Source organism: Salvelinus namaycush, unplaced genomic scaffold, assembly GCF_016432855.1.
Source record: "Salvelinus namaycush isolate Seneca unplaced genomic scaffold, SaNama_1.0 Scaffold2229, whole genome shotgun sequence".
NCBI classification, from domain to species: Eukaryota; Metazoa; Chordata; class Actinopteri; order Salmoniformes; family Salmonidae; genus Salvelinus; species Salvelinus namaycush.
Genome location: NW_024059041.1, coordinates 1 through 25,994, shown reverse-complemented (window position 1 = coordinate 25,994; position 25,994 = coordinate 1). Strand labels below are relative to the sequence as shown.

The 25,994-nt window shown below is 48.3% G+C and overlaps 1 protein-coding gene across 1 annotated transcript; it reads left to right on the top strand.

Annotated features, from left to right (window-relative positions):
• Positions 1-363: 363 nt before the first annotated feature.
• On the top strand, positions 364-15,499 carry LOC120038499 (monocyte to macrophage differentiation factor 2-like; the record flags this gene model as incomplete). Its single annotated transcript, XM_038984221.1, has 5 exons — positions 364-499; positions 4,508-4,589; positions 4,710-4,870; positions 13,626-13,700; positions 15,451-15,499. Coding segments are annotated over exons 1-5 (396 nt in total), but the record flags the coding sequence as incomplete, so codon positions are not given.
• Positions 15,500-25,994: the final 10,495 nt, after the last annotated feature.

The window sequence follows — 25,994 nt, the reverse complement described above, 5'->3', positions numbered from 1 at the left end:
GTTCCGACAGTGCAGTAATATCTAACAAGTAATCTAATAATCCCCAACAACTACCTAATACACACACATCTAAAGGGGTGAAAGAGAATATGTACATAGAATATATGGATGAGCGGCATAGACAAGGTGCAGTAGATGGTATAAAATACAGTAAATACATATGATATGAGTAATGTAAGATATGTAGACATTATTAAAGGGGCGTTATTTAGAGTGGCATTGTATAACGTGACAAGTGATCCATTTATTAAAGTGGCCCGTGATTGGGTCTTAATGTAAGCAGCGGCCTCTCTGAGTTGGTAGGGGTAAAAGTGACTAGTCAATCAGGATAGATAATAACCAGAGTATGTGAGTCCCTCCCTCCCTCCCTCCTGTTTGTGTTCAGACGCACAGGGAAACCCGTTGCGACCTCGCTAGTTGAGAACAGTAACGGGGGCGAGTGAAACAGATAAATACATGTTGGCGCCGGTATGGACTTTAAGAAGAGCCGATATGGAAGGTAGGCAGAATATTATTCTAGACAGAGGAATTCATATTTCTCTGATAAAGTGACAGTTTATTGAACTACTTAACTAATATTATTGTTTGTCGGTTTGTCGGTTAGTCGGTTGACGGTTGGGGTTAGGTTGGTTGACGGTTGGGGTTGGGTTGGTTGAGGTTAGGTTGGTTAATGGTTGGGTTAGTTGACGGTTGGAGTTAGGTTGGTTGACGGTTGGGGTTGGGTTGGTTGGGGTTGGGTTAGTTGACGGTTGGGGTTGGGTTGGTTGACGGTTGGAGTTAGGTTGGTTGACGGTTGGGGTTGGGTTAGTTGACGGTTGGGGTTGGGTTGGTTGACGGTTGGGGTTGGGTTGGTTGAGGTTAGGTTGGTTGACGGTTGGGGTTGGTTGACGGTTGGGGTTGGGTTAGTTGACGGTTGGAGTTAGGTTGGTTGATGGTTGGGGTTGGGTTAGTTGATGGTTGGGGTTGGGGTAGTTGATGGTTGGGGTTGGGTTAGTTGACGGTTGGGGTTGGGTTGGTTGACGGTTGGGGTTGGGTTGGTTGAGGTTAGGTTGGTTGACGGTTGGGGTTGGTTGACGGTTGGGGTTGGGTTAGTTGACGGTTGGGGTTGGGTTGGTTGACGGTTGGGGTTGGGTTGGTTGAGGTTAGGTTGGTTGACGGTTGGGGTTGGTTGACGGTTGGGGTTGGTTGATGGTTGGGGTTGTGTTAGTTGACGGTTGGAGTTAGGTTGGTTGACGGTTGGGGTTGGTTGACGGTTGGGGTTGGTTGACGGTTGGGGTTGGGTTAGTTGACGGTTGGAGTTAGGTTGGTTGACGGTTGGGGTTAGGTTGGTTAATGGTTGGGGTTAGGTTGGTTGACGGTTGGGGTTGGGTTAGTTGACGGTTGGGGTCGGGTTGGTTGACGGTTGGGGTCGGGTTGGTTGACAGTTGGGGTTGGGTTGGTTGACGGTTGGGGTTAGGTTGGTTGACGGTTGGGGTTAGGTTGGTTGACGGTTGGGGTTGGGTTGGTTGACGGTTGGGGTTGGGTTGGTTGATGGTTGGAGTTAGGTTGGTTGGGGTTAGGTTGGTTGACGGTTGGGGTTAGGTTGGTTGACGGTTGGGGTTAGGTTGGTTGACGGTTGGGGTTAGGTTGGTTGACGGTTGGGGTTAGGTTGGTTGACGGTTGGGGTTGGGTTGGTTGATGTTTGGGGTTGGGTTGGTTGACGGTTGGGGTTAGGTTGGTTGACGGTTGGGGTTAGGTTGGTTGACGGTTGGGGTTAGGTTGGTTGATGTTTGGGGTTAGGTTGGTTGACGGTTGGGGTTAGGTTGGTTGATGTTTGGGGTTGGGTTGGTTGATGTTTGGGGTTGGGTTGGTTGATGGTTGGGGTTGGGTTGGTTGATGGTTGGGGTTGGTTGACGGTTGGGGTTGGGTTAGTTGACGGTTGGAGTTAGGTTGGTTGACGGTTGGGGTTGGGTTAGTTGACGGTTGGAGTTAGGTTGGTTGACGGTTGGGGTTGGTTGACGGTTGGGGTTGGGTTAGTTGACGGTTGGAGTTAGGTTGGTTGATGGTTGGAGTTAGGTTGGGGTTAGGTGTCTGATAGCTGATGTGAAGCCATGTGCACCGATGCGCTTGGGGACAAGTGTGTGTGTGTGTGTGTGTGTGTGTGTGTGTGTGTGTGTGTGTGTGTGTGTGTGTGTGTGTGTGTGTGTGTGTGAGTGTGTGTGTCTTGCCACTAGCAGGATTCAGAAACCGATCCTCTTAGATTTAAAGATCTAGTGGATCAGACGTCTGATATTCAGCGTTACTAACATTCTGTTCACTGGTACAGATTATAGGTTCCCATTCTAACGCAACAAGCAGAATGTGAGAGAGAGAGAGCAGGTGAAAGTTCAAGCCCAGCCGAGGTGGACACAGCCACCCCCCTAGTGTGTGTGCTCCATTATAACGTTGATACCATAGGAGGGTCGTCAGATCAGCCTTGGCCGCTCACACTAATGATAGAGAAAGACAGGAAGAGAGAGGAAGAGAGTAGGGAGAGAAAAAGAGGGGGAAGATGGAGGTAGAGAGAGGGAGCGATGCAGGCAGTTGGAGGGGAGATATAGGGAGAGTTGGAGGGGGAGATATAGGGAGAGTTGGAGGGGGAGATATAGGGAGAGTTGGAGGGGGAGATATAGGCAGAGTTGGAGGCGGAGATATAGGGAGAGTTGGAGGGGGAGATATAGGCAGAGTTGGAGGCGGAGATATAGGCAGAGTTGGAGGAGGAGATATAGGCAGAGTTGGAGGGGGAGATATAGGGAGAGTTGGAGGGGGAGATATAGGCAGAGTTGGAGGGGGAGATATAGGCAGAGTTGGAGGCGGAGATATAGGGAGAGTTGGAGGGGAGATATAGGGAGAGTTGGAGGGGGAGATATAGGGAGAGTTGGAGGCGGAGATATAGGGAGAGTTGGAGGCGGAGATATAGGGAGAGTTGGAGGGGGAGATATAGGCAGAGTTGGAGGGGGAGATATAGGCAGAGTTGGAGGGGGAGATATAGGGAGAGTTGGAGGGGGAGATATAGGGAGAGTTGGAGGAGGAGATATAGGCAGAGTTGGAGGGGGAGATATAGGGAGAGTTGGAGGGGGAGATATAGGGAGAGTTGGAGGCGGAGATATAGGGAGAGTTGGAGGGGGAGATATAGGCAGAGTTGGAGGGGGAGATATAGGGAGAGTTGGAGGGTGAGATATAGGGAGAGTTGGAGGGTGAGATATAGGGAGAGTTGGAGGGGGAGATATAGGCAGAGTTGGAGGGGGAGATATAGGGAGAGATGGAGGGGGAGATATAGGGAGAGATATAGGCAGAGTTGGAGGGGGAGATCAGTACTACCCTGAACCTTACCCTGTCACACAGCTTCTGCTAGGCCTGAGGGACCCTGGAATCAGATAACCTGACCTGGCGTCCAGCAGCACTACCCTGAACCTTACCCTGTCACACAGCTTCTGCTAGGCCTGAGGGACCCTGGAATCAGATAACCTGTCATGTGTGTGTATAACCTGACCTGGCGTCCAGCAGCACTACCCTGAACCCTGCCGCGTGTGTGTTGACTTCTGAAATGTGGTTTCATAACATGTCCAGATGTGCCTCTCTCTGTAAACCGGGATTGAGAGATTTACTGCTGATTAAAGACAGACACACACACACACACACACACACACACACACACACACACACACACACACACACACACACACACACACACACACACACACACACACACACACACACACACACACACACACACACACACTAGCAAGTAAGGTTTTAACGTGGATGTCAGAGCACAGCAGTGTCTGACACGACTTATAGAGGCCAGGAGTCTGACACTACTTATAGAGGCCAGGAGTCTGACACGACTTATAGAGGCCAGGAGTCTGACACTACTTATTGAGGCCAGGAGTCTGACACTACTTATTGAGGCCAGGAGTCTGACACTACTTATAGAGGCCAGGAGTATGACACTACTTATAGAGGCCAGGAGTCTGACACTACTTATTGAGACCAGGAGTATGACACTACTTATAGAGGCCAGGAGTATGACACTACTTATTGAGGCCAGGAGTCTGACACTACTTATTGAGACCAGGAGTATGACACTACTTATAGAGGCCAGGAGTATGACACTACTTATTGAGGCCAGGAGTCTGACACTACTTATTGAGGCCAGGAGTCTGACACTACTTATAGAGGCCAGGAGTATGACACTACTTATTGAGGCCAGGAGTCTGACACTACTTATAGAGGCCAGGAGTATGACACTACTTATAGAGGCCAGGAGTCTGACACTACTTATTGAGGCCAGGAGTCTGACACTACTTATAGAGGCCAGGAGTCTGACACGACTTATAGAGGCCAGGAGACACATAAAACATGTCCAGTCAGTATCCTGTGTGTTCCAGGTTCATGAATGGCAGAGTTCCATCCAGTAGGAGATACCAGCCTTATAGAGGCCAGGAGACACATAAAACATGTCCAGTCAGTATCCTGTGTGTTCCAGGTTCATGAATGGCAGAGTTCCATCCAGTAGGAGATACCAGCCTACTGACTACGAACACGCTGCCAACTGCGCCACACATGGAGTGAGTTACACACACAACCTGTCTACAGATTCATCTCTTATCTCTGGAGACACAGCTGCTGTTCACCCTGCTGTGCCTGGTTCTACCCATAATGCCTTGTTTACCCATGATCCTCCACAGCTCTGGATCATCCCCAGCCTGGTGGGCGGGTCTGTACTCTACTTCCTGTCTGTGGACCAATGGCAGGCTGCTGCTGCCTGGTTGTACGGAGCGGGGCTTAGTGGTCTATTCATCTCCTCCACTCTGTTTCACACCGTGGCCTGGAAGATCAGACACCTCCGGTTAGTATCTCTGGTCAGACACCTCCGGTTAGTATCTCTGGTCAGACACCTCCGGTTAGTATCAGACACCTCCGGTTAGTATCTCTGGTCAGACACCTCCGGTTAGTATCTCTGGTCAGACACCTCCGGTTAGTATCAGACACCTCCGGTTAGTATCTCTGGTCAGACACCTCCGGTTAGTATCAGACACCTCCGGTTAGTATCTCTGGTCAGACACCTCCGGTTAGTATCTCTGGTCAGACACCTCCGGTTAGTATCTCTGGTCAGACACCTCCGGTTAGTATCAGACACCTCCGGTTAGTATCTCTGGTCAGAGACCTCCGGTTAGTATCTCTGTTTCACACCGTGGCCTGGAAGATCAGACACCTCCGGTTAGTATCTCTGATCAGACACCTCCGGTTAGTATCAGACACCTCCGGTTAGTATCTCTGATCAGACACCTCCGGTTAGTATCAGACACCTCCGGTTAGTATCTCTGTTTCACACCGTGGTCTGGAAGATCAGACACCTCAGGTTAGTATCTCTGTTTCACACCGTGGCCTGGAAGATCAGACACCTCCGGTTAGTATCTCTGATCAGACACCTCCGGTTAGTATCAGACACCTCCGGTTAGTATCTCTGGTCAGAGACCTCCGGTTAGTATCTCTGTTTCACACCGTGGCCTGGAAGATCAGACACCTCCGGTTAGTATCTCTGATCAGACACCTCCGGTTAGTATCAGACACCTCCGGTTAGTATCTCTGATCAGACACCTCCGGTTAGTATCAGACACCTCCGGTTAGTATCTCTGTTTCACACCGTGGTCTGGAAGATCAGACACCTCAGGTTAGTATCTCTGTTTCACACCGTGGTCTGGAAGATCAGACACCTCCGGTTAGTATCTCTGTTTCACACCGTGGTCTGGAAGATCAGACACCTCAGGTTAGTATCTCTGTTTCACACCGTGGTCTGGAAGATCAGACACCTCCGGTTAGTATCTCTGTTTCACACCGTGGTCTGGAAGATCAGACACCTCAGGTTAGTATCTCTGTTTCACACCGTGGTCTGGAAGATCAGACACCTCCGGTTAGTCTCTCTGTTTCACACCGTGGCCTGGAAGATCAGACACCTTCGGTTAGTATCTCTGGTCAGACACCTCCGGTTAGTATCAGACACCTCCGGTTAGTATCTCTGGTCAGAGACCTCCGGTTAGTCTCTCTGTTTCACACCGTGGCCTGGAAGATCAGACACCTTCGGTTAGTATCTCTGGTCAGACACCTCCGGTTAGTATCAGACACCTCCGGTTAGTATCTCTGATCAGACACCTCCGGTTAGTATCAGACACCTCCGGTTAGTATCTCTGGTCAGACACCTCCGGTTAGTATCTCTGTTTCACACCGTGGCCTGGAAGATCAGACACCTCCGGTTAGTATCTCTGTTTCACACCGTGGTCTGGAAGATCAGACACCTCCGGTTAGTATCAGACACCTCTGGTTAGTATCTCTGTTTCACACCGTGGCCTGGAAGATCAGACACCTCCGGTTAGTATCTCTGTTTCACACCGTGGTCTGGAAGATCAGACACCTCCGGTTAGTATCAGACACCTCCGGTTAGTATCTCTGTTTCACACCGTGGTCTGGAAGATCAGACACCGGTTAGTATCAGACACCTCCGGTTAGTCTCTCTGTTTCACACCGTGGCCTGGAAGATCAGACACCTTCGGTTAGTATCTCTGGTCAGACACCTCCGGTTAGTCTCTCTGTTTCACACCGTGGCCTGGAAGATCAGACACCTCCGGTTAGTATCTCTGTTTCACACCGTGGTCTGGAAGATCAGACACCTCCGGTTAGCATCAGACACCTCCGGTTAGTATCTCTGTTTCACACCGTGGCCTGGAAGATCAGACACCTCTGGTTAGTATCAGACACCTCTGGTTAGTATCAGACACCTCTGGTTAGTATCAGACACCTCCGGTTAGTATCAGACACCTCCGGTTAGTGTCAGACACCTCCGGTTAGTATCAGACACCTCTGGTTAGTATCTCTGTTTCACACCGTGGCCTGGAAGATCAGACACCTCCGGTTAGTATCTCTGTTTCACACCGTGGTCTGGAAGATCAGACACCTCTGGTTAGTATCAGACACCTCCGGTTAGTATCTCTGTTTCACACCGTGGTCTGGAAGATCAGACACCTCCGGTTAGTATCAGACACCTCCGGTTAGTATCTCTGTTTCACACCGTGGTCTGGAAGATCAGACACCGGTTAGTATCAGACACCTCCGGTTAGTCTCTCTGTTTCAAACCGTAGCCTGGAAGATCAGACACCTTCGGTTAGTATCTCTGGTCAGACACCTCCGGTTAGTCTCTCTGTTTCACACCGTGGCCTGGAAGATCAGACACCTCTGGTTAGTATCTCTGTTTCACACCGTGGCCTGGAAGATCAGACACCTCCGGTTAGTATCTCTGTTTCACACTGTGGTCTGGAAGATCAGACAACTCCGGTTAGTATCTCTGTTTCACACCGTGGCCTGGAAGATCAGACACCTCCGGTTAGTATCAGACACCTTCGGTTAGTATCTCTGTTTCACACCGTGGCCTGGAAGATCAGACACCTCTGGTTAGTATCAGACACCTCTGGTTAGTATCAGACACCTCCGGTTAGTATCAGACACCTCCTGTTAATATCTCTGGTCAGACACCTCCTGTTAGTATCTCTGGTCAGACACCTCCGGTTAGTATCTCTGGTCAGACACCTCCGGTTAGTATCTCTGGTCAGACACCTCCGGTTAGTATCTCTGGTCAGACACCTCCGGTTAGTATCTCTGGTCAGACACCTCCGGTTAGTATCTCTGGTCAGACACCTCCGGTTAGTATCTCTGGTCAGACACCTCCGGTTAGTATCTCTGGTCAGACACCTCCGGTTAGTACCTCTGGTCAGACACCTCCGGTTAGTACCTCTGGTCAGACACCTCCTGTTAGTATCTCTGGTCAGACACCTCCTGTTAGTATCTCTGGTCAGACACCTCCGGTTAGTATCTCTGGTCAGACACCTCCGGTTAGTATCTCTGGTCAGACACCTCCGGTTAGTACCTCTGGTCAGACACCTCCGGTTAGTACCTCTGGTCAGACACCTCCTGTTAGTATCTCTGGTCAGACACCTCCGGTTAGTATCTCTGGTCAGACACCTCCGGTTAGTACCTCTGGTCAGACACCTCCTGTTAGTATCTCTGGTCAGACACCTCCGGTTAGTATCTCTGGTCAGACACCTCCGGTTAGTATCTCTGGTCAGACACCTCCGGTTATTATCTCTGGTCAGACACCTCCTGTTAGTATCTCTGGTCAGACACCTCCGGTTAGTATCTCTGGTCAGACACCTCCGGTTAGTATCTCTGGTCAGACACCTCCTGTTAATATCTCTGGTCAGACACCTCCTGTTAGTATCTCTGGTCAGACACCTCCTGTTAGTATCTCTGGTCAGACACCTCCTGTTAGTACCTCTGGTCAGACACCTCCTGTTAGTATCTCTGGTCAGACACCTCCTGTTAGTATCTCTGGTCAGACACCTCCTGTTAGTATCTCTGGTCAGACACCTCCTGTTAGTATCTCTGGTCAGACACCTCCGGTTAGTATCTCTGGTCAGACACCTCCTGTTAGTATCTCTGGTCAGACACCTCCGGTTAGTATCTCTGGTCAGACACCTCCTGTTAGTATCTCTGGTCAGACACCTCCTGTTAGTATCTCTGGTCAGACACCTCCTGTTAGTATTTCTGGTCAGACACCTCCTGTTAGTATTTCTGGTCAGACACCTCCTGTTAATATCTCTGGTCAGACACCTCCTGTTAGTATCTCTGGTCAGACACCTCCTGTTAGTATCTCTGGTCAGACACCTCCTGTTAGTATCTCTGGTCAGACACCTCCGGTTAGTACCTCTGGTCAGACACCTCCTGTTAGTATCTCTGGTCAGACACCTCCGGTTAGTATCTCTGGTCAGACACCTCCGGTTAGTATCTCTGGTCAGACACCTCCGGTTAATATCTCTGGTCAGACACCTCCGGTTAGTATCTCTGGTCAGACACCTCCGGTTAGTACCTCTGGTCAGACACCTCCTGTTAGTATCTCTGGTCAGACACCTCCTGTTAGTATTTCTGGTCAGACACCTCCGGTTAGTATCTCTGGTCAGACACCTCCGGTTAGTACCTCTGGTCAGACACCTCCTCTTAGTATCTCTGGTCAGACACCTCCTGTTAGTATTTCTGGTCAGACACCTCCTGTTAGTATCTCTGTCTTTATCTCATTTTCAAATCCAATTTAAGGGACTTTATTGGTGTGGGAAACATATGTTTACATTGCCAAAGCAAGTGAAATAGATGAAATTGAAAAACTGAACAGTAAACATTACACTCACAAAAGTTGCAAAGGAATAGAGACATTTCAAATATCATATTATGTATATTTACAGTGTTGTAACGATGTGTAAATAGATAAAGTACAAAAGGGAAAATAAATAAACATAAATATGGGTTGTATTTACAATGGTGTTTGTTCTTCACTGGTTGCCCTTTTCTTGTGACAACAGGTCACACATCTTGCTGCTGTGATGGACACTGTGGTATTTCACCCAGTAGATATGGGAGTTTATCAAACTTGGATTTGTTTTTTAATTCTTTGTGGGTCTGAATAATCTGAGGTAAATATGTGTCTCTAATATGGTCATACATTTAGCAGGAGGTTAGGAAGTACAACTCAGTTTCCACCTCATTTTGTGGGCAGTGTGCACATAGCCTGTCTTCTCTTGAGAGCCATGTCTGTCTACGGAGGCCTTTCTCAATAGCAAGGCTATGCTCACAGTACATAGTCAAAGTTTCTGTTCATTTTGGGTCAGTCACAGTGGTCAGGTATTCTGCCACTGTGTACTCTCTGTTTAGGGTCAGTCACAGTGGTCAGGTATTCTGCCACTGTGTACTCTCTGTTTAGGGCCAGTCACAGTGGTCAGGTATTCTGCCACTGTGTACTCTCTGTTTAGGGTCAGTCACAGTGGTCAGGTGTTCTGCCACTGTGTACTCTCTGTTTAGGGTCAGTCACAGTGGTCAGGTATTCTGCCACTGTGTACTCTCTGTTTAGGGTCAGTCACAGTGGTCAGGTATTCTGCCACTGTGTACTCTCTGTTTAGGGTCAGTCACAGTGGTCAGGTATTCTGCCACTGTGTACTCTCTGTTTAGGGTCAGTCACAGTGGTCAGGTATTCTGCCACTGTGGACTCTCTGTTTAGGGTCAGTCACAGTGGTCAGGTATTCTGCCACTGTGTACGCTCTGTTTAGGGACAGTCACAGTGGTCAGGTATTCTGCCACTGTGTACTCTCTGTTTAGGGTCAGTCACAGTGGTCAGGTATTCTGCCACTGTGTACTCTCTGTTTAGGGCCAGTCACAGTGGTCAGGTATTCTGCCACTGTGTACTCTCTGTTTAGGGACAGTCACAGTGGTCAGGTATTCTGCCACTGTGTACTCTCTGTTTAGGGTCAGTCACAGTGGTCAAGTATTCTGCCACTGTGTACGCTCTGTTTAGGGACAGTCACAGTGGTCAGGTATTCTGCCACTGTGGACTCTCTGTTTAGGGTCAGTCACAGTGGTCAGGTATTCTGCCACTGTGTACTCTCTGTTTAGGGTCAGTCACAGTGGTCAGGTATTCTGCCACTGTGTACTCTCTGTTTAGGGTCAGTCACAGTGGTCAGGTATTCTGCCACTGTGTACTCTCTGTTTAGGGTCAGTCACAGTGGTCAGGTATTCTGCCACTGTGTACTCTCTGTTTAGGGACAGTCACAGTGGTCAGGTATTCTGCCACTGTGTACTCTCTGTTTAGGGTCAGTCACAGTGGTCAGGTATTCTGCCACTGTGTACTCTCTGTTTAGGGTCAGTCACAGTGGTCAGGTATTCTGCCACTGTGTACTCTCTGTTTAGGGTCAGTCACAGTGGTCAGGTATTCTGCCACTGTGTACTCTCTGTTTATGGCCAAAGAGCATTCTAGTTTGTTCTGTTTTTTTGTTCATTCTTTCCAAAGTAAATATCTTTTTGCTTTCACATGATTTGGTTGTTGGGTCTAATTGTGTTGCTGTCCTGGGGCCCTGTTTGTGTTTGTGAACAGAGCCGCAGGACCAGCTTGCTTAGGGGACTCTTCTCCAGGTTCATCTCTCTGTAGGTGATGGCTTTGTTATGGAAGGTTTGGGAATCGCTTCCTTTTAGGTGATTGTCTGGATTATGATAATTAGCGGGTATCGGCCTAATTCTGCTCTACATGCATTATTTGGTGTTTAAACGTTGTCTGTCTGGATTCCATTAGTGTTTCCCAATACTGAAGGAGCAGATCCTGGTCCTCTATGTTCTGAGAGTCTGTCTGGATTCCATTAGTGTTTCCCAATACTGAAGGAGCAGATCCTGGTCCTCTATGTTCTGAGAGTCTGTCTGGATTCCATTAGTGTTTCCCAATACTGAAGGAGCAGATCCTGGTCCTCTATGTTCTGAGAGTCTGTCTGGATTCCATTAGTGTTTCCCAATACTGAAGGAGCAGATCCTGGTTGTCTATGTTCTGAGAGTCTGTCTGGATTCCATTAGTGTTTCCCAATACTGAAGGAGCAGATCCTGGTTGTCTGGCCCTCTGTGTTTCTGGTTGGATATATTCCTATGTTTTTTTCTTATACATTTACAGTCATAATCAAACCATTTTTCATTATTTGTCTGTTTTGGATCGTTGTTAAATCGGAGCACAGATAACGGGATCACAGGAAAAGTAGTGCCAGATTTCTTTGTAACATCACCGTTAGCCGGCGCAGTGACCAGGTCGCAGTGACCAGGTCGCCACGGCTCATGGAAGGCGTCACCGCGCACGCAGAGAACACCTCTGGGAAAACTCTCTCTCGTCGGGAATCCCTACAAGTGACGACTTAGATGAAACCACTAGAGATGGAAACACGACAGGCCACACACGCTCACCTGCCCAGTTATTCCCGAGGAATAACGTCGAGACCCTCAACAGGCAACGAAGGACGCACCCCCCACAACAACCTCACCTTTCACTAGTTCAGTATCCAACCTCAGGTTATGTAATGCAACTGACAGAGTGTTCAAACCTATTCCCCGAATCAGTCTCAGCAGAGAAGGGTAACACAGACTACAGCAAACGACTCAAGAGGTACCTGTGTCACAGGATCTTCAACGGCACTGGGTCGTTACTTCCTAACGGAGATACTAAAACCCTCCGTAATGAATTGGGACTGAGACGGAGTGACGGGAGTGAACTGATGTGGGACAGGCGCTGAGAGGTACCTGGGTCGTGTCACAAGCCGGCTCATAGCCTGTGACAAAAATGAGGGGACACGAACAACAGGTATAGGCCAATTAAAAGTGTTCTTTATTATAAACAAAACTATTAACTTTAAACTAAGAAAAAGGAATGAGGTGTGGAAGTATTATAATGTAAGGTGTATGTAAAGTGCATGGATGCGTGAATAAGTGTGTGTGAACATGAGTGAAAACTATGCAAAACTACAAAGGAACAAACAAATCATGAGCATACCTGGAGGAGCAGAGAGAGAGAGAGAGAGAGGTGATTAGTAAGCAGTTTTATACCCTGAGCCCAGGTGACTCCAATCACTAACGACCCTCCTCTGCCTGCAGGAGGAACCGCCCCTGCACTGCAGAGGAGGAGCCGTGACACCCCCCTCCTTAAAATGAGGGTCCCACCCTCAACCCAACATATTCAAAACAATCCAAATTTCCCCAAAAACAAAAAAAACAAAAAGGATCCCGGCTCCTAGCAGTAGCCCCGTGTCCCCCGGCTGACTGTCCGCCCCTCAAACTCAGCAGCCCTGGTACCTGGGGAGCAATTTAGGAGGAAAGAGGCGCAGACAGCCTGTAGGGGTCAGCAGAGACCCGTAGGGGTCAGCAGAGACCCGTAGGGGTCAGCAGAGACCCGTAGGGGTCAGCAGAGACCCGTAGGGGTCAGCAGAGAAAAGATACAAACTAGGTTAAAGGAGCACGAGACAGAGCATCAGCAATGATATTATCTTTACCACTAATGTGTCTAATATCAAGGTTGAAAGGTTGCAAGAACAAAGCCCAACGCATCAGGCGCTGGTTGGGGTTTAGCAGGGACCTCAGAAGAACAAGTGGGTTGTGGGTCAGTGAACACAGTTAAAGGGGTCAAACCAGAACCAACATAGACCTCGAAGTGCTGTAAAGCCCAAATGAGACCTAAAGCCTCCTTTTCAATTACAGAATAGTTTTTATGATACTTATTAAATTTCCGGGAGAAGAAACTGACTGGACACTCAACCTTGTCGTCATTCTCCTGGAGAAGCACAGCCCCCAGCACCGATTTGACTGGCGTCTACCTGCAATTTGAAAGGTTTCCCAAAATTTGGTGCTGCCAACACAGGTGCCAAACACAAAAGAGCCTTAACTGCATCAAATGCCTCTTGACACTGGGTGGACCAGATGAAGGCCAAGGCTGAGTTTAACAGATTGGTCAGGGGGGACACTACTACCGAAAAGTAGTTACAAAAAGCACGGTAGTACCCCGCCATTCCCAGGAAGCGCATCAGTTCTTTCTTTGTGGAGGGCTGTGGGAACTGCTTCACAGCCTGAACCTTGGCTTCCACGGGACAGACAAATCCCTGACCAACAACCTTGCCTGGGTATGTGACTGTAGCTTTGGCAAACTTGTCACATGTGTGTGTGTGTGTGTGTATAATAACTGTGTATACTAACTGTGTGTCTCTCTACAGTAAAGTGGAGCAGCGTTTCCACATGGGTGACAGAATGGCCATCTACTTCTTCATCGCTGCTTCCTACACCCCCTGGTAGGTGTGTGTGTGTGTACCCCCTGGTAGGTGTGTGTGTGTACACCCCCTGGTAGGTGTGTGTGTGTACACCCCCTGGTAGGTGTGTGTGTGTGTACACCCCCTGGTAGGTGTGTGTGTGTGTGTGTACACCCCCTGGTAGGTGTGTGTGTCTGTGTGTGTGTCTGTGTGTGTGTGTGTGTGTGTGTGTGTGTGTGTGTGTGTGTGTGTGTGTGTACACCCCCTGGTAGGTGTGTTTGTGTGTGTGTGTGTGTGTACACCCCCTGGTAGGTGTGTGTGTGTGTGTTGTGTGTGTGTGTGTGTGTGTACACCCCCTGGTAGGTGTGAGTGTGTGTGTGTGTGTGTGTGTGTGTGTGTGTGTGTGTGTGTGTGTGTGTGTGTGTGTGTGTGTGTGTACACCCCCTGGTAGGTGTGTGTGTGTGTGTGTGTGTGTGTGTACACCCCCTGGTAGGTGTGTGTGTGTGTGTGTGTGTGTACACCCCCTGGTGTGTGTGTGTTTGTGTGTGTGTGTGTGTGTGTACACCCCCTGGTGTGTGTGTGTGTGTGTACACCCCCTGGTGTGTGTGTGTGTGTGTGTGTGTGTGTGTGTGTGTGTGTGTGTGTGTGTGTGTGTGTGTGTGTGTGTGTGTGTGTGTGTGTGTGTGTGTGTGTGTGTGTGTACACCCCCTGGTAGGTGTGTGTGTGTGTGTGTGTGTGTGTGTGTGTGTGTGTGTGTGTGTGTGTGTGTGTGTGTACACCCCCTGGTAGGTGTGTGTGTGTGTACACCCCCTGGTAGGTGTGTGTGTGTGTGTGTGTGTGTGTGTGTGTACACCCCCTGGTAGGTGTGTGTGTGTGTGTGTGTACACCCCCTGGTAGGTGTGTGTGTGTGTGTGTGTGTGTGTGTGTGTGTGTGTGTGTGTGTGTGTGTGTGTGTGTGTGTGTGTGTGTGTGTGTACACCCCCTGGTAGGTGTGTGTGTGTGTGTGTGTGTGTGTACACCCCCTGGTAGGTGTGTGTGTGTGTGTACACCCCCTGGTAGGTGTGTGTGTGTGTGTGTGTGTGTGTACACCCCCTGGTAGGTGTGTGTGTGTGTGTGTGTGTGTGTACACCCCCTGGTGTGTGTGTGTTTGTGTGTGTGTGTGTGTACACCCCCTGGTGTGTGTGTGTGTGTGTACACCCCCTGGTGTGTGTGTGTGTGTGTGTGTGTGTGTGTGTGTGTGTGTGTGTGTGTGTGTGTGTGTGTGTGTGTGTGTGTGTGTGTGTACACCCCCTGGTGTGTGTGTGTTTGTGTGTGTGTGTGTACACCCCCTGGTGTGTGTGTGTGTGTGTGTACACCCCCTGGTGTGTGTGTGTGTGTGTGTGTGTGTGTGTGTGTGTGTGTGTGTGTGTGTACACCCCCTGGTAGGTGTGTGAACAAAAACATCTCAAAATGTTGTCCTGATATATAATATAATATATATATACCTACCCCTAACCCTAATATATAATATAATATATGTACGATCTCTTCGTAACTGTTTGGGCTGGGAAGCATGCGGCCCTAAATACCTGCAACTCAACATGGGTGTGTCAACATAAACGGGCGTATCGACACAAGAGGGTGTATGGAAATCAAACAGCTAATTGGGCAGATTTGTTGCCACTCAAGACCGTTTTGTGTGGCTGCACCTGTGAGAGCATTTTAACCCTTTTCCTAAACTTAACCTCATTCTCCCAACCTGCTACATTAATTCTAACCCTTAACCTCCTTTTCCATGGTCATGTGTTTCTAGGTTAATGCTGAGGGAGTTGGGTCCATGGTCATGTGTTTCTAGGTTAATGGTGAGGGAGTTGGCTCCATGGTCATGTGTTTCTAGGTTAATGCTGAGGGAGTTGGGTCCATGGTCATGTGTTTCTAGGTTAATGCTGAGGGAGTTGGGTCCATGGTCATGTGTTTCTAGGTTAATGCTGAGGGAGTTGGGTCCATGGTCATGTGTTTCTAGGTTAATACTGAGGGAGTTGGGTCCATGGTCATGTGTTTCTAGGTTAATACTGAGGGAGTTGGGTCCGTGGTCATGTGTTTCTAGGTAAATGCTGAGGGAGTTGGGTCCATGGTCATGTGTTTCTAGGTTAATGCTGAGGGAGTTGGGTCCATGGTCATGTGTTTCTAGGTTAATGCTGAGGGAGTTGGGTCCGTGGTCATGTGTTTCTAGGTAAATGCTGAGGGAGTTGGGTCCATGGTCATGTGTTTCTAGGTTAATGCTGAGGGAGTTGGGTCCATGGTCATGTGTTTCTAGGTTAATGCTGAGGGAGTTGGGTCCATGGTCATGTGTTTCTAGGTTAATACTGAGGGAGTTGGGTCCATGGTCATGTGTTTCTAGGTTAATGCTGAGGGAGTTGGGTCCATGGTCATGTGTTTCTAGGTTAATGCTGAGGGAGTTGGGTCCGTGGTCATGTGTTTCTAGGTTAATGCTGAGGGAGTTGGGTCCATGGTCATGTGTTTCTAGGTTAATGCTGAGGGAGTTGGGTCCATGGTCATGTGTTTCTAGGTTAATGCTGAGGGAGTTGGGTCCATGGTCATGTGTTTCTAGGTTAATGCTGAGGGAGTTGGGTCATGTGTTCCTAGGTTAATACTGAGGGAGTTGGGTCCATGGTCATGTGTTTCTAGGTTAATACTGAGGGAGTTGGGTCCATGGTCATGTGTTTCTAGGTTAATGATGAGGGAGTTGGGTCCCTGGTCATGTGTTTCTAGGTTAATGCTGAGGGAGTTGGGTCCATGGTCATGTGTTTCTAGGTTAATGATGAGGGAGTTGGGTCCCTGGTCATGTGTTTCTAGGTTAATGCTGAGGGAGTTGGGTCCATGGTCATGTGTTTCTAGGTTAATGCTGAGGGAGTTGGGTCCGTGGTCATGTGTTTCTAGGTAAATGCTGAGGGAGTTGGGTCCATGGTCATGTGTTTCTAGGTTAATACTGAGGGAGTTGGGTCCATGGTCATGTGTTTCTAGGTTAATGCTGAGGGAGTTGGGTCCATGGTCATGTGTTTCTAGGTTAATGCTGAGGGAGTTGGGTCCATGGTCATGTGTTTCTAGGTTAATGCTGAGGGAGTTGGGTCCATGGTCATGTGTTTCTAGGTTAATGATGAGGGAGTTGGGTCCGTGGTCATGTGTTTCTAGGTTAATGCTGAGGGAGTTGGGTCCGTGGTCATGTGTTTCTAGGTTAATGCTGAGGGAGTTGGGTCCGTGGTCATGTGTTTCTAGGTTAATGCTGAGGGAGTTGGGTCATGTGTTTCTAGGTAAATGCTGAGGGAGTTGGGTCCATGGTCATGTGTTTCTAGGTTAATACTGAGGGAGTTGGGTCCATGGTCATGTGTTTCTAGGTTAATGCTGAGGGAGTTGGGTCATGTGTTCCTAGGTTAATACTGAGGGAGTTGGGTCCATGGTCATGTGTTTCTAGGTTAATGATGAGTGAGTTGGGTCCCTGGTCATGTGTTTCTAGGTTAATGATGAGGGAGTTGGGTCCCTGGTCATGTGTTTCTAGGTTAATGCTGAGGGAGTTGGGTCCATGGTCATGTGTTTCTAGGTTAATGCTGAGGGAGTTGGGTCCGTGGTCATGTGTTTCTAGGTTAATGCTGAGGGAGTTGGGTCCATGGTCATGTGTTTCTAGGTTAATACTGAGGGAGTTGGGTCCATGGTCATGTGTTCCTAGGTTAATGCTGAGGGAGTTGGGTCCATGGTCATGTGTTCCTAGGTTAATGCTGAGGGAGTTGGGTCCATGGTCATGTGTTCCTAGGTTAATGCTGAGGGAGTTGGGTCCATGGTCATGTGTTTCTAGGTTAATGATGAGGGAGTTGGGTCCATGGTCATGTGTTTCTAGGTTAATGCTGAGGGAGTTGGGTCCATGGTCATGTGTTTCTAGGTTAATGCTGAGGGAGTTGGGTCCATGGTCATGTGTTTCTAGGTTAATGCTGAGGGAGTTGGGTCCGTGGTCATGTGTTTCTAGGTTAATACTGAGGGAGTTGGGTCCATGGTCATGTGTTTCTAGGTTAATGCTGAGGGAGTTGGGTCCATGGTCATGTGTTTCTAGGTTAATGCTGAGGGAGTTGGGTCATGTGTTTCTAGGTTAATACTGAGGGAGTTGGGTCCATGGTCATGTGTTTCTAGGTTAATGCTGAGGGAGTTGGGTCCATGGTCATGTGTTTCTAGGTTAATGCTGAGGGAGTTGGGTCCGTGGTCATGTGTTTCTAGGTTAATGCTGAGGGAGTTGGGTCCATGGTCATGTGTTTCTAGGTTAATACTGAGGGAGTTGGGTCCGTGGTCATGTGTTTCTAGGTTAATGCTGAGGGAGTTGGGTCATGTGTTTCTAGGTTAATGCTGAGGGAGTTGGGTCCATGGTCATGTGTTTCTAGGTTAATGCTGAGGGAGTTGGGTCCATGGTCATGTGTTTCTAGGTTAATGCTGAGGGAGTTGGGTCCATGGTCATGTGTTTCTAGGTTAATACTGAGGGAGTTGGGTCCGTGGTCATGTGTTTCTAGGTTAATGCTGAGGGAGTTGGGTCCATGGTCATGTGTTTCTAGGTTAATGCTGAGGGAGTTGGGTCCATGGTCATGTGTTTCTAGGTTAATACTGAGGGAGTTGGGTCCATGGTCATGTGTTTCTAGGTTAATGCTGAGGGAGTTGGGTCCATGGTCATGTGTTTCTAGGTTAATGCTGAGGGAGTTGGGTCATGTGTTTCTAGGTTAATGATGAGGGAGTTGGGTCCGTGGTCATGTGTTTCTAGGTTAATGCTGAGGGAGTTGGGTCCGTGGTCGTGTGTTTCTAGGTTAATGCTGAGGGAGTTGGGTCCATGGTCGTGTGTTTCTAGGTTAATGATGAGGGAGTTGGGTCCATGGTCATGTGTTTCTAGGTTAATGCTGAGGGAGTTGGGTCCATGGCCATGTGTTTCTAGGTTAATGCTGAGGGAGTTGGGTCATGTGTTCCTAGGTTAATACTGAGGGAGTTGGGTCCATGGTCATGTGTTTCTAGGTTAATACTGAGGGAGTTGGGTCCATGGTCATGTGTTTCTAGGTTAATGCTGAGGGAGTTGGGTCCATGGTCATGTGTTTCTAGGTTAATGATGAGGGAGTTGGGTCCATGGTCATGTGTTTCTAGGTTAATACTGAGGGAGTTGGGTCCATGGTCATGTGTTTCTAGGTTAATGCTGAGGGAGTTGGGTCATGTGTTTCTAGGTTAATACTGAGGGAGTTGGGTCCATGGTCATGTGTTTCTAGGTTAATGATGAGAGAGTTGGGTCCATGGTCATGTGTTTCTAGGTTAATGCTGAGGGAGTTGGGTCCGTGGTCATGTGTTTCTAGGTTAATACTGAGGGAGTTGGGTCCATGGTCATGTGTTTCTAGGTTAATGCTGAGGGAGTTGGGTCCATGGTCATGTGTTTCTAGGTTAATACTGAGGGAGTTGGGTCCATGGTCATGTGTTTCTAGGTTAATGCTGAGGGAGTTGGGTCATGTGTTTCTAGGTTAATACTGAGGGAGTTGGGTCCATGGTCATGTGTTTCTAGGTTAATGATGAGGGAGTTGGGTCCATGGTCATGTGTTTCTAGGTTAATGATGAGGGAGTTGGGTCCATGGTCATGTGTTTCTAGGTTAATGCTGAGGGAGTTGGGTCCATGGTCATGTGTTTCTAGGTTAATGATGAGGGAGTTGGGTCCATGGTCATGTGTTTCTAGGTTAATACTGAGGGAGTTGGGTCCATGGTCATGTGTTTCTAGGTTAATGATGAGGGAGTTGGGTCCATGGTCATGTGTTTCTAGGTTAATGCTGAGGGAGTTGGGTCCATGGTCATGTGTTTCTAGGTTAATGCTGAGGGAGTTGGGTCCATGGTCATGTGTTTCTAGGTTAATGCTGAGGGAGTTGGGTCATGTGTTCCTAGGTTAATACTGAGGGAGTTGGGTCCATGGTCATGTGTTTCTAGGTTAATACTGAGGGAGTTGGGTCCATGGTCATGTGTTTCTAGGTTAATGATGAGGGAGTTGGGTCCCTGGTCATGTGTTTCTAGGTTAATGCTGAGGGAGTTGGGTCCATGGTCATGTGTTTCTAGGTTAATGATGAGGGAGTTGGGTCCCTGGTCATGTGTTTCTAGGTTAATGCTGAGGGAGTTGGGTCCATGGTCATGTGTTTCTAGGTTAATGCTGAGGGAGTTGGGTCCGTGGTCATGTGTTTCTAGGTAAATGCTGAGGGAGTTGGGTCCATGGTCATGTGTTTCTAGGTTAATACTGAGGGAGTTGGGTCCATGGTCATGTGTTTCTAGGTTAATGCTGAGGGAGTTGGGTCCATGGTCATGTGTTTCTAGGTTAATGCTGAGGGAGTTGGGTCCATGGTCATGTGTTTCTAGGTTAATGCTGAGGGAGTTGGGTCCATGGTCATGTGTTTCTAGGTTAATGATGAGGGAGTTGGGTCCGTGGTCATGTGTTTCTAGGTTAATGCTGAGGGAGTTGGGTCCGTGGTCATGTGTTTCTAGGTTAATGCTGAGGGAGTTGGGTCCGTGGTCATGTGTTTCTAGGTTAATGCTGAGGGAGTTGGGTCATGTGTTTCTAGGTAAATGCTGAGGGAGTTGGGTCCATGGTCATGTGTTTCTAGGTTAATACTGAGGGAGTTGGGTCCATGGTCATGTGTTTCTAGGTTAATGCTGAGGGAGTTGGGTCATGTGTTCCTAGGTTAATACTGAGGGAGTTGGGTCCATGGTCATGTGTTTCTAGGTTAATGATGAGTGAGTTGGGTCCCTGGTCATGTGTTTCTAGGTTAATGATGAGGGAGTTGGGTCCCTGGTCATGTGTTTCTAGGTTAATGCTGAGGGAGTTGGGTCCATGGTCATGTGTTTCTAGGTTAATGCTGAGGGAGTTGGGTCCGTGGTCATGTGTTTCTAGGTTAATGCTGAGGGAGTTGGGTCCATGGTCATGTGTTTCTAGGTTAATACTGAGGGAGTTGGGTCCATGGTCATGTGTTCCTAGGTTAATGCTGAGGGAGTTGGGTCCATGGTCATGTGTTCCTAGGTTAATGCTGAGGGAGTTGGGTCCATGGTCATGTGTTCCTAGGTTAATGCTGAGGGAGTTGGGTCCATGGTCATGTGTTTCTAGGTTAATGATGAGGGAGTTGGGTCCATGGTCATGTGTTTCTAGGTTAATGCTGAGGGAGTTGGGTCCATGGTCATGTGTTTCTAGGTTAATGCTGAGGGAGTTGGGTCCATGGTCATGTGTTTCTAGGTTAATGCTGAGGGAGTTGGGTCCGTGGTCATGTGTTTCTAGGTTAATACTGAGGGAGTTGGGTCCATGGTCATGTGTTTCTAGGTTAATGCTGAGGGAGTTGGGTCCATGGTCATGTGTTTCTAGGTTAATGCTGAGGGAGTTGGGTCATGTGTTTCTAGGTTAATACTGAGGGAGTTGGGTCCATGGTCATGTGTTTCTAGGTTAATGCTGAGGGAGTTGGGTCCATGGTCATGTGTTTCTAGGTTAATGCTGAGGGAGTTGGGTCCGTGGTCATGTGTTTCTAGGTTAATGCTGAGGGAGTTGGGTCCATGGTCATGTGTTTCTAGGTTAATACTGAGGGAGTTGGGTCCGTGGTCATGTGTTTCTAGGTTAATGCTGAGGGAGTTGGGTCATGTGTTTCTAGGTTAATGCTGAGGGAGTTGGGTCCATGGTCATGTGTTTCTAGGTTAATGCTGAGGGAGTTGGGTCCATGGTCATGTGTTTCTAGGTTAATGCTGAGGGAGTTGGGTCCGTGGTCATGTGTTTCTAGGTTAATACTGAGGGAGTTGGGTCCGTGGTCATGTGTTTCTAGGTTAATGCTGAGGGAGTTGGGTCCATGGTCATGTGTTTCTAGGTTAATGCTGAGGGAGTTGGGTCCATGGTCATGTGTTTCTAGGTTAATACTGAGGGAGTTGGGTCCATGGTCATGTGTTTCTAGGTTAATGCTGAGGGAGTTGGGTCCATGGTCATGTGTTTCTAGGTTAATGCTGAGGGAGTTGGGTCATGTGTTTCTAGGTTAATGATGAGGGAGTTGGGTCCGTGGTCATGTGTTTCTAGGTTAATGCTGAGGGAGTTGGGTCCGTGGTCGTGTGTTTCTAGGTTAATGCTGAGGGAGTTGGGTCCATGGTCGTGTGTTTCTAGGTTAATGATGAGGGAGTTGGGTCCATGGTCATGTGTTTCTAGGTTAATGCTGAGGGAGTTGGGTCCATGGCCATGTGTTTCTAGGTTAATGCTGAGGGAGTTGGGTCATGTGTTCCTAGGTTAATACTGAGGGAGTTGGGTCCATGGTCATGTGTTTCTAGGTTAATGCTGAGGGAGTTGGGTCCATGGTCATGTGTTTCTAGGTTAATGATGAGGGAGTTGGGTCCATGGTCATGTGTTTCTAGGTTAATACTGAGGGAGTTGGGTCCATGGTCATGTGTTTCTAGGTTAATGCTGAGGGAGTTGGGTCATGTGTTTCTAGGTTAATACTGAGGGAGTTGGGTCCATGGTCATGTGTTTCTAGGTTAATGATGAGAGAGTTGGGTCCATGGTCATGTGTTTCTAGGTTAATGCTGAGGGAGTTGGGTCCGTGGTCATGTGTTTCTAGGTTAATACTGAGGGAGTTGGGTCCATGGTCATGTGTTTCTAGGTTAATGCTGAGGGAGTTGGGTCCATGGTCATGTGTTTCTAGGTTAATACTGAGGGAGTTGGGTCCATGGTCATGTGTTTCTAGGTTAATGCTGAGGGAGTTGGGTCATGTGTTTCTAGGTTAATACTGAGGGAGTTGGGTCCATGGTCATGTGTTTCTAGGTTAATGATGAGGGAGTTGGGTCCATGGTCATGTGTTTCTAGGTTAATGATGAGGGAGTTGGGTCCATGGTCATGTGTTTCTAGGTTAATGCTGAGGGAGTTGGGTCCATGGTCATGTGTTTCTAGGTTAATGATGAGGGAGTTGGGTCCATGGTCATGTGTTTCTAGGTTAATACTGAGGGAGTTGGGTCCATGGTCATGTGTTTCTAGGTTAATGATGAGGGAGTTGGGTCCATGGTCATGTGTTTCTAGGTTAATGCTGAGGGAGTTGGGTCCATGGTCATGTGTTTCTAGGTTAATACTGAGGGAGTTGGGTCATGTGTTTCTAGGTTAATACTGAGGGAGTAGGGTCCATGGTCATGTGTTTCTAGGTTAATGCTGAGGGAGTTGGGTCCATGGTCATGTGTTTCTAGGTTAATGCTGAGGGAGTTGGGTCCATGGTCATGTGTTTCTAGGTTAATGATGAGGGAGTTGGGTCCCTGGTCATGTGTTTCTAGGTTAATGCTGAGGGAGTTGGGTCCGTGGTCATGTGTTTCTAGGTTAATGCTGAGGGAGTTGGGTCCATGGTCATGTGTTTCTAGGTTAATGATGAGGGAGTTGGGTCCATGGTCATGTGTTTCTAGGTTAATACTGAGGGAGTTGGGTCCATGGTCATGTGTTTCTAGGTTAATGCTGAGGGAGTTGGGTCATGTGTTTCTAGGTTAATGCTGAGGGAGTTGGGTCCATGGTCGTGTGTTTCTAGGTTAATGCTGAGGGAGTTGGGTCCATGGTCATGTGTTTCTAGGTTAATTCTGAGGGAGTTGGGTCCATGGTCATGTGTTTCTAGGTTAATGATGAGGGAGTTGGGTCCATGGGTATGTGTTTCTAGGTTAATGCTGAGGGAGTTGGGTCCATGGTCATGTGTTTCTAGGTTAATGATGATGGAGTTTGGTCCATGGTCATGTGTTTCTAGGTTAATGCTGAGGGAGTTGGGTCCATGGTCATGTGTTTCTAGGTTAATGATGAGGGAGTTGGGTCCGTGGTCATGTGTTTCTAGGTTAATGCTGAGGGAGTTGGGTCCATGGTCATGTGTTTCTAGGTTAATACTGAGGGAGTTGGGTCCATGGTCATGTGTTTCTAGGTTAATGCTGAGGGAGTTGGGTCCGTGGTCATGTGTTTCTAGGTTAATGCTGAGGGAGTTGGGTCCATGGTCATGTGTTCCTAGGTTAATACTGAGGGAGTTGGGTCCATGGTCATGTGTTTCTAGGTTAATGCTGAGGGAGTTGGGTCATGTGTTTCTAGGTTAATGCTGAGGGAGTTGGGTCCATGGTCGTGTGTTTCTAGGTTAATACTGAGGGAGTTGGGTCCATGGTCATGTGTTTCTAGGTTAATGCTGAGGGAGTTGGGTCATGTGTTTCTAGGTTAATACTGAGGGAGTTGGGTCCGTGGTCATGTGTTTCTAGGTTAATGCTGAGGGAGTTGGGTCCATGGTCATGTGTTTCTAGGTTAATGATGAGGGAGTTGGGTCCCTGGTCATGTGTTTCTAGGTTAATGCTGAGGGAGTTGGGTCCATGGTCATGTGTTTCTAGGTTAATGCTGAGGGAGTTGGGTCCGTGGTCATGTGTTTCTAGGTTAATGCTGAGGGAGTTGGGTCCATGGTCATGTGTTCCTAGGTTAATGCTGAGGGAGTTGGGTCCGTGGTCATGTGTTTCTAGGTTAATACTGAGGGAGTTGGGTCCATGGTCATGTGTTTCTAGGTTAATGCTGAGGGAGTTGGGTCCATGGTCATGTGTTTCTAGGTTAATGCTGAGGGAGTTGGGTCATGTGTTTCTAGGTTAATACTGAGGGAGTTGGGTCCGTGGTCATGTGTTTCTAGGTTAATGCTGAGGGAGTTGGGTCCATGGTCATGTGTTTCTAGGTTAATGCTGAGGGAGTTGGGTCCGTGGTCATGTGTTTCTAGGTTAATGCTGAGGGAGTTGGGTCCATGGTCATGTGTTTCTAGGTTAATACTGAGGGAGCTGGGTCCGTGGTCATGTGTTTCTAGGTTAATGCTGAGGGAGTTGGGTCATGTGTTTCTAGGTTAATGCTGAGGGAGTTGGGTCCATGGTCATGTGTTTCTAGGTTAATGCTGAGAGAGTTGGGTCCATGGTCATGTGTTTCTAGGTTAATGCTGAGGGAGTTGGGTCCATGGTCATGTGTTTCTAGGTTAATACTGAGGGAGTTGGGTCCATGGTCATGTGTTTCTAGGTTAATGCTGAGGGAGTTGGGTCCATGGTCATGTGTTTCTAGGTTAATGCTGAGGGAGTTGGGTCCGTGGTCATGTGTTTCTAGGTTAATGCTGAGGGAGTTGGGTCCATGGTCATGTGTTTCTAGGTTAATGCTGAGGGAGTTGGGTCCATGGTCATGTGTTTCTAGGTTAATGCTGAGGGAGTTGGGTCATGTGTTTCTAGGTTAATGATGAGGGAGTTGGGTCCGTGGTCATGTGTTTCTAGGTTAATGCTGAGGGAGTTGGGTCCGTGGTCGTGTGTTTCTAGGTTAATGCTGAGGAGTTTGGGTCCATGTCGTGTGTTTCTAGGTTAATGATGAGGGAGTTGGGTCCATGGTCATGTGTTTCTAGGTTAATGCTGAGGGAGTTGGGTCCATGGTCATTTTTTCTAGGTTAATGCTGAGGGAGTTGGGTCCATGGTCATGTGTTTCTAGGTTAATGCTGAGGAGTTGGGTCCATGGTCAGTGTTTCTAGGTTAATGCTGAGGGAGTTGGGTCCATGGCCATGTGTTTCTAGGTTAATGCTGAGGGAGTTGGGTCCATGGTCATGTGTTTTCTAGGTTAATGCTGAGGGAGTTGGGTCATGTGTTTTCTAGGTTAATACTGAGGGAGTTGGGTCCATGGTCATGTGTTTCTAGGTTAATGATGAGGGAGTTTGGGTCCATGGTCATGTGTTTCTAGTTAATGCTGAGGGAGTTTGGGTCATGTGTTTCTAGGTTAATACTGAGGGAGTAGGGTCCATGGTCATGTGTTTTCTAGGTTAATGCTGAGGGAGTTGGGTCCATGGTCATGTGTTTCTAGGTTAATGCTGAGGGAGTTGGGTCCATGGTCATGTGTTTCTAGGTTAATGATGAGGGAGTTGGGTCCCTGGTCATGTGTTTCTAGGTTAATGCTTAGGGAGTTGGGTCCGTGGTCATGTGTTTCTAGGTTAATGCTGAGGGAGTTGGGTCCATGGTCATGTGTTTCTAGTTAATGATGAGGGAGTTGGGTCCATGGTCATGTGTTTCTAGGTTAATACTGAGGGAGTTGGGTCCATGGTCATGTGTTTCTAGGTTAATGCTGAGGGAGGTTGGGTCATGTGTTCTAGGTAATGCTGAGGGAGTTGGGTCCATGGTCGTGTGTTTTCTAGGTTAATGCTGAGGGAGTTGGGTCCATGGTCATGTGTTTTCTAGTTAATGCTGAGGGAGTTTGGGTCCATGGTCATGTGGTCTAGGTTAATGCTGAGGGAGTTGGTCATGTGTTCCTAGGTTAATACTGAGGGAGTTGGGTCCAGGTCATGTGTTTCT